Source organism: Antrostomus carolinensis, unplaced genomic scaffold (genome assembly GCF_000700745.2).
Source record: "Antrostomus carolinensis isolate BGI_N321 unplaced genomic scaffold, ASM70074v2 scaffold29871, whole genome shotgun sequence".
Taxonomy (NCBI): Eukaryota; Metazoa; Chordata; class Aves; order Caprimulgiformes; family Caprimulgidae; genus Antrostomus; species Antrostomus carolinensis.
This window is the reverse complement of record NW_010294029.1, coordinates 41,860-50,699: the sequence shown is the minus strand read 5'-3', so window position 1 is coordinate 50,699 and position 8,840 is coordinate 41,860. Positions and strand designations below refer to the sequence as shown.

General features: G+C 36.1%; 1 protein-coding gene across 1 annotated transcript in view; it reads left to right on the top strand.

Moving 5' to 3' along the window:
• Positions 1 to 513: 513 nt before the first annotated feature.
• Positions 514 to 8,840, top strand: part of NPAS3 (neuronal PAS domain protein 3) — a gene marked incomplete at its 5' end in the record, with an annotated part of 24,761 nt that continues 16,434 nt past the window's right edge. Inside the window, one exon of the mRNA XM_010177512.1 lies at positions 514 to 620. Coding sequence (XP_010175814.1) covers positions 514 to 620 — 107 coding nt within the window. The remainder of the gene's footprint in view (positions 621 to 8,840) is intronic.

Sequence of the window (8,840 nt, the reverse complement as noted above, 5' to 3'; positions counted from 1 at the left end):
TATGTCTCAGCATTTAAATTATATCCCTTGAAATATCAGTTTGGACTTGGTGCCAAGAAATGGTTGAAGAGCTCTTTCATGAATATACCCAGTAGAAGACAAATCTGTTGAAATGAAATGTGTCTCTAATCATTTTGTATAAACATACTATCTTTTTACTTTATTTTGTAACCTTGAATCATCTTGGTCTTTTAATGAGGATTTTGGATTGTTGCTAATGCTTTACAGTTTAATGGAATTATATTGTCTTGGTGTTATGCTACGGGGAGAATATGTACTAGAATTTAACTTTCCACTTATTTAAATGGATAAAATTATTTAAAGGTTTCTTTAAAAAACTTTTTCTTTTTTTTTTTTATTCTTTGAAGATCGTTCTTGTTTGTACAGATATTCCATTCAAATTACTGTAGTGGTGAAAAGACTTTTTAGCAGATTTCACTTTCTGAGTCATTTGACAGTTCTTGTATTCCTTTTCTTCTTGAATTATGAGCTGTAATTTTTTTTCCTTTCTAGGATTAGTGATTACATGGACCTGACCCCTGTAGATATCGTAGGAAAGAGATGTTACCACTTCATTCATGCTGAAGATGTGGAAGGCATCAGACATAGTCACTTAGACTGTAAGTACTTGTGTTTTTATCAAAATAATCTGGTACAACATTTGATTGTTCCTGAACTATTATTTATATTCCATGACTAGGGTCTTCATCTTGCACCTGCCTTTTTTTGTCACAGGGTTTAGTAGAGGTTAAATAAATATAAATTTTTGTATGATTTGTTTTCAAGTATTTTTATAGACATATAAATTGTTCACATATATGGAAATAAAAAATTATATTTCTATTACTAGAGTTTCCAGCAGCTGTTCATTTACAGTGCTGTGCATTATTTTACTCTTTCAAAGAGGTATTGCTTAGGTGAGAAACTCCCTCCCTAGCACAGAAAAGGAACTCCTCTCTTTGTTTTGTTTCTGAGTCTTAACATGGTGGTTAAAAACTGCAGCATATTTGAGATTTCACCAGGTTTTTCAATACATAACTGAGCTACAGCTCTACCAGTGTTTTAAACACTCTGTGTATTAATATCTATATGGCCCCCATCCCTATAGCACCTATGTCCATGTTATTTGCACACAGGTAGTATCTGATCAGGATGAGGATAACAGAAATACAAAAAATGTTACAAGAGAGAAACCTTACCAGAGAGCATGTGCATATGTCTGTGCATGGGGAAAGGGAGGTTCAGCATGATTCCTCGTAATTAAACTCTTTTTATTCCTCATATTAAAAGCCATAGGGCCTAATTCTTTTCTTGTTGAGATCTGTTGACTTCAGTGATGGTGCTCCTGATTTACCCTGTTGCGAAGAGAGACTTAGGCCCATAATCTCTAATTTATCTGTGCCTGCAGTGAAGCCAGATAATTCTTTGGAAGTTTCAGTGGCTGACTGCATTTATGATTGACTTTTTTGTTTTTCTTAATGTAAAAGACTATCTGCAAACTGCCTCTTAAATTCAGAATCCCAGATTTGAATAACTCTTCTCTCCCTGCACCATGTCCTACTAGCATTTCTTAATAAAAGGGTAGCAACCCATATACAGCCACATTTAAGTAGCTTTTACAAAAACATATGACTATAACAGAAGGCAGTATAAATCTTCAGTCTGAAAGTACCTTGCTTGATCTGCAAGGGAAGATAGGAGGTTAACTGCAACTGGAAAGCAGGAGAACAGGGATGGCTCCTATGATAATAAATGGCAGCCAACAGTATCAAGCTTTGTAAAGCTTTAAAATAGCTTGAAGTTTCTAGAAGGTAAAATGCATTTAGCATAAGGTCAGGTTAGATACATTTCTGTGGAAAAAAATAAAATCAACTAGCCAAAATTATAAACAAAGTAATTTTGCATCATTTACATTTTGAGCATTTACTATTCAGGAGAATATGTCAGTTAGTCAAAAATGAAGGAACAAATTCAGAAACTTATTTGGTGCTCTTGAAACTGGAAGTCAAAAATGACAAGTTGCACTTCCACTGCACTATCTGACCGAAGAAATAAAATATATTTATGACACAGACTTAACATACCACCTGGCAGAGATGAACATCCCATTTGAAAAGACCTTCATCTTCTGAATGACCACTTCTCTCTGAAATAGAATATGCTTTATGAAACATTCATCTTTAGAAAACTTAGACACCTATGCCGACAGTGTGAGTGCTGTGTGGTCCAGTGTACAAGCACTGGGCTAGAACTCAGGAGACTCTGGAGTCAGGAATGGCTTCTAGAGAATCGCTTCACCTTACTGTGTTCCGGCTCTCACTGTGTGTCTCATTCAGCTGCTTGGATTGCAAGCTTTATAAACACGGGCACTTTCTCCCATTATCAGCATCCAGCAGAGTGGAGTTCCAAACTTGGCTGTGTGGCTATAGCATAATTATTCTTGCTAGGCTAATTTTTTTTCAATAGATGAGGCTGGTTACATCTTTTATGTATAGTTGTTCTCTTGGCTTTTAGGCACAAGATGTTCATAGAATCATTCAGGTTGGAAGGGACCCTGGGACTTAATCTAGTCCCACCTCATGCTGAAAAAAGATCAGCATTGATTCAAAGCAAATTGTTTAGCATTTTGTCTAGCTGATCTTGAAAACTTTCAAGGTCAGACTTTCCACAACTTCTCTGAATGGCCTGTTCCAATTATCCAACCCAGCCAGTCAGTCCCTAGTCTGTACCATTGCAGGGAACCAGTCCATCTCAGCTACAGGACTTTGCATTTGTCTATTCATGTTGTTTAAACTCATGCTCTGGATGAAAGGTCTTCAAGTTTAAATTAGACTTGGAAATAGCTCAGGAAGTGTATCTGCCCATTATAACTCCTGCAGAAGCTGAAGTGGTTTATATCTTTGCCCAGAGAGATGCTCGACTTTTCTAGCATTGGGGAGGGGAGGGCGGGGAGAGAAGATAGAAAGAAATCACAAAACCCTTCATAGCAACTTGTCCATCCTAGAAAAGCAAGTTCAAACCAAACTAGAAAGAGAAAGTCCTCCTGTTTTAGTGGTAATAAAATTAGAGCTAAAATTCAGGAACTTGCAGAGACTGGCTGTAGAAGGTAAAATACCATAGAACTCCAGTTCCGCAAAACAGAAAATGCAGGAGATTTGCCCGTGCAACATAGGAAAAAATTGCTTGAGATTTCAATTTAAAAAAAAAAAAAAAAAGGCAGTATTATGCAATATTTTGAAGAGGAATTGGAATGGAAGCTAAAGTAATGGTTAGAAAACCCTACTGAAAAGTAGAAGCAGGATTTGAGAAGGCAACAAACTGAAAAGGTTATATTTGATGGAGGACTGCAGAATGCAGCTAAAAATCTTGATTAATTTTTACAAGAGAGAAAATAATTTTTAAAAATTGAAACAAGAAGAATCTCAAATTGCAATGGTAGATCTAAGGGTAAAAGGAAACACAAGTAAAACTGCTACTTTGCCTATTCACTGACAGCATATCAGAAGAAAAATGGAAAAAGTAAAGCCAGTACATCCTGCCTTCTCATCCAGGTTATTCAAAGACATCAAAGAGGAAAACAAGCAAAGAATAAAATGTTGCACAAAATCACACAGAAAAAATGAAGAGGGCTGTTGATGGCTTCAGATCATAGAAGCCCATTAGAAACTTTGAAAAACAGGCCTTGTTAATGCTATCTCAGATAAAAGAAGACAAAAGCAGTTTCAGGAATGTGACCATAACAAGTATAATGGTGAAGAAGGTCTGCAGGACTACAGCAGTGACAACAGTCTTTTGTAAGGGAACTGCTGCCCTAATGAAAGGTCAGTTACAGTCAATGGAAAAGCTTTCATTGACTTCAATGGACATGGGCATTATGTCCTAAAAAAGCAAATTTTTATGGACTAAAATTCTGACTCCAGTGAAGTAAATAGCAAAAATTCCATTAGTTTCAGGATTTCTACTTAGAGATTTATGTTAGTTAAAGCTTTATGCCCTTGTGGATTAATAAAACATTCATATTCTAACTCTACATATGCCTGCATTTATTCCAACACAGTAATACATGATGGTTATCCAACAAGTTATTGAAGCATCATTTTTTTTTCAAGCATATAAAAAGTTTAGGGATATTGTTTCTATCTTGTTTCATTTAAGCCTTCAATGGTCATGCTTTTTCACAAACTTCACAACCAGTTCTACCTTATTGATCTGTTTTCTATTTTATAATGCTTCATGGTTTCAGAAGTTTGGGAAACTTCTCATTTGTTTGTCTTCGCTGTGTTTGTTGAAAAAATTGCTGGTAGAATCCTGACAGATATCACTTACCATAAATCAAGTCTCTCTCACTGAGATTAGAGTTAAAATGTTCTCTAATCTAACAGCCTGTACACAACCAGCATCACGGCTTAGCTTTTGGCTCAGCTGACACACAGCAACTGGCTAAGCTGCAACAACTTGAGTTTGAGCCCTCAAAAATTGCAGGTCTAGCTGTACCCTGGCTCAGATGCAGTCGCTGATCCTAGCTCTGTGTGACAGAGCTCTGCATTAGGATATGTGGCATGAAAGAGTTGGAGTTCATTGTTTTACATTTCATAGTTATGCATCTAGAACTAACACACTAGAAAGACCCCTCATGCCTCTGGTTCTACTTTACCACTTGTAAGAATGGGGAAGGTGATCGGATCATCTCTTTACTTACCTCTGCATAGAAACATTACAGGGCTGAACTGCATGTCAAGCATAGAATCATAGAATGTGTGGAAAGGACCCACAAGGATCATGGAGTCAAACTAGCATAGAACAATCCCAAGATTCAGACCATGTGTCTGAAGGCATTGTCCAAATGCTTTTTGAATGTTGTTGGGCTTGGTGCCATGGGGCAGTTCATATACTTCCACCAAGCTGTGAGTCACTGCATGGGTACAACTGCCCTTGTTCCAATAACAAGAAAATATCCCTGATCTTAAAGCTAGCAGGGTACATTTTATGTCAAATCAATATCAGAAATCAAGCAGATTAATAAAGTTACTGTTGTGTCAGGTCTTGGCACTGTCTGTAGATCAAGGCAATTGACACTCATTGCTCTCCAGAATATGATGCTGTGCATATGTCCTTCCCTTTGGTTGACACTGTTATCATACAGAGGTCTATAAAATCCCTTTTTGATTTAAGAAGTACATTTCTTGCTAGGAATGAATGGATGTCATATGCTGTAGGAGTATACATCTTCCATTTAATTGAAAAAATTTAATATTCTTCATTGAAATCAAGTACTTGATGTTACTGTTCAATGAAGGTCATTAGGCATCAACGAAGAATAAAAGTCAAGGCCTCTGAAGGCAGCAATGAACATACTTTTGGACAAATACAGGACAATAAGCCACTATTTGAAAATTAATATGTTGCTTGTAAGAACACTGTCATGAGTATATTTGGTATATAATATGTGGGTTTTTTCATTTTGGAATCCTAATTGTGATCTAAATTCAGAAATCTGACACTGACAAAAAAGATACTTGTTGTCCTCAGCTATTGCTTAGAAAATATCATCCTGTTTCTTCAGGATTTGATTTACAGCTATAAGAAATACAATTCCTCAGGAACAGTGAGCCAGGGCAGTTCATTTCCCATAAAGCAAAGGTCTCTGATGAGTATGTTTGGTAGCGCTCCCTCTGATCTGGTTTCCAGTGGTTAGAATAATCCAGTCTTTCTGAAAATAAACTATTCCACATTCACCTTTTTCGTGGCTTCTCTATTTTTCAAGGGATATTACCCCTTCAGTCTGCTTTTAAATCAGTTATATATTCATGATTTCTTTTATGTATGTTCAGTAGAAATATTCTATTGCTGTACAAAATACTGCTTAGTGGTTTAGCCTACCAGCTGTAGTTGAACTAACCCTTTTAACTTATGCACATCAGTTATAATTTTTTATTCTCTTAATAACCTCAAACACATGAAAAACAAATAGAATGAGTTGATAATTTCTAACACTAAAATACACTTCACATATTTTGCTATCATGCTGTGGAATAACTCTGCAATGTCAAGTAGCACACAATTAGTAAAACTGTAGGGGGAAAAAAAGAAGTGTTTTGATCCTGAGGAATTTTTATCCTAATCAGATCGAAATTTCAGTGCTCTTGTAGTGCTTAATATCTTCAATCACCAAAAAAAATCAAACTGATTCCAATGTCAGGTTTTACATTCTGGGACTGAAATAAAATGCTAAAATATACAAATGAATCTCATGTTTGTACAAGTTTATTATCATCACTAAAAAGCAAGATTGATTCTAAATTAGGCTGATAGAATGTCTGATGTTTAGCTAATACTTAAACCAAGCCCACCTGGTATCCTGATGACAGTCTAGCATATCTTGTTTTCAAAGTATTGCAGAAGTGTTGACCATCTGCATGATCTTCCTCTCTGTCCATACTATGGACCAGCAAAGATTTCTGCATTGGAGACTGGCATCCTTATGTCCTTTTGACTGGAGATAGTGAAGATAGAGCAAGATGAGGGACCAGGAGATAAGAAACTAGAAGAAATGGAAGCATATAAAGAAAACATTTTCTTGATTCATATGAGGAAAAAAGGAGCATGGACTTTGGTTTTAGCTGATGCATAATGTTCATTTTTCAGTTCTAATGAACCTTAAGAGATGTTCACGTAACCAAGAGTGTGTATGTTTCATGCCTTTTAACCATGCTCTGAAATCCTGCAGATGTTGTGTTTGTTCCTGCAAATGCTTCTTTGTGTTATGAGAGATGCTGGTCAGTCTAGCTTAATTTCTTTGTCTGTTCTCTGACCAAAGCTGGTTACTTTAGAAGAAGGGAGAAAACACTCTGCAATATGCCTTGCACCCTTTTATCCGTAATACGCTATTAACTCATGGTTGGTTCATTCCTTGAAAGATGCGAATTTGTACCACTGCTCACATTTCTGTTCGTGGAGGACAGTTGTTACTTTTGTAATATTTGGTATTCTAATTATCCATATAAATATTCAGATATCAGTTTAAAACCCAATAAATTTCTGATCTTCATGATGTTTTGTGGTGAGGTTTTTCACATGCAAATTGTGTGCTACTGAACCAATGTTTTCTGTATGTAAAGTATATGAGAGTTTAACAGAAGCATCAGATTATCTTGATAGTAAACAAACCAGAAAGCTCTACAAAGTTAAACATTTAAGCTATTTAATTGCTGAACCTAATTGCAAAGTTTTGCTTTCTGTAGCTTAGAAATACACAGTTATTTTGCAAGAGGCTTCAGATATAGTTTGCATCAATAACCCTTTAACTTAATTCCTGATGCTATTTCATCTTCAAATTAAATCTAATGCAATACTGATTAGCACATTCCCATTTCAGTTTGCCGGCCCTCCGTTGTAAGTCTTCCATAGCTCATAGTCAGTTGGAGTTTACACCTAAACTCTTCTCCTAGTTTTACATTAAAAATGCATATAGTACCAGCTGTATAAGTACAGCTACTGCATTAAGGGGCTATAGAGCAAAGGTTGAGCTCTGACTTCTGCTGGGAACCTCTGGTTTTCCAGTTACTCTTTTAATAATTTTCTTTTTTTTTTTTTTTAAATCTCTTTGTGCTCAAAATTTCCAACACCAAAGATGAATTTATACTTTGATATTATTCTTGTGATAGATTGCAGAAGCAGGTGATAAATTGCAAAGCCATGGGTATAAAAGGTTTTCCTGTGCACCTCCAGCAGCTTCACCTTCATTCTGTCCACTTAACTGTTTCTGTGGCGACTTTTGCTACATAATGTAAATGTATGCCATTTTAAAAATGAAGGGAAAAAGTACTGCAGTCACATATCTTTTTACCTTCATTGCTGAGATTTGTTACAAGATTACTAAGACCAAAATTGTTCATCACCTTATAGTCTAAGTCAGAAACAGTGTTGCTCCACTGAAAATCCAAGGACAGATTAAGGATTTTGTTTGTAGTTTACTAGGCTTGGAAATACTCCATCCTAAAATGTCACTGTGTGAAGGTATGAAGAAACTGTTGCAGATCTTTCCAGAGTTTAAGAAATACATTAGTGCTACTGGGTTTTTTTCTCTTTTCATTTTTCAAAGATCTGGACAGTTGACCTTGTGTCTGTGAGGGAGACAGTTTTAAAAGCCAGAAGGATATGAAAATAATATTAGTAAAATGTGTAGCATATGTCAGATATGTGACAGTGTAGCAATAGGTCTTATTAGCACTCATTTGAAAGAATCTGCATAAATCACTTGTGGCTTTTCCATCCATGAGCGATGTGGTCAGTGGTGGAGCAATGTTGGTTTTGATGTCTGATAACTTATAAAACAAGTGGGCTGGTGTCGGGACTTTGGCTCAGTGGGCTTTTGAGAATGCCCTTCCAAACATCTGAAGCCTTTGTACCCAATGCCCACAGATTACTAGGTATTGGTTCTGAAATCATAAGATGCGTACTCATTCAGAAGTTCTTTTATTTTTATTTTACAAGGGATTTGTTGTTTTGGTTTGGTTTTTTGTTAGTGCTAAGCTATGCTTTCAGGGCTTGTGGAGAAAGGTGAAAAGTTTTGTTTGGTTTTCTTTTCTTTTTACAAGTCATCATATAACAGGACAATATGCTTTTACAAAGTGTAATGTAGTTTCCTTTGTAATGGTTAGAAGGGTGTTCGAACATCGAGTTGTGCCATTGGAAAGAAAAGGGCAAGGAGACTCCTGGGTTGAGATAAAAACTATTTACTAATTAAATAAAATTTTAATGACAACAGCAGTAATAACAGAATATACAAATGAGTGATGCACAGTGCAATTGCTCACCACCTGCCAACCGATGTCCAGCCT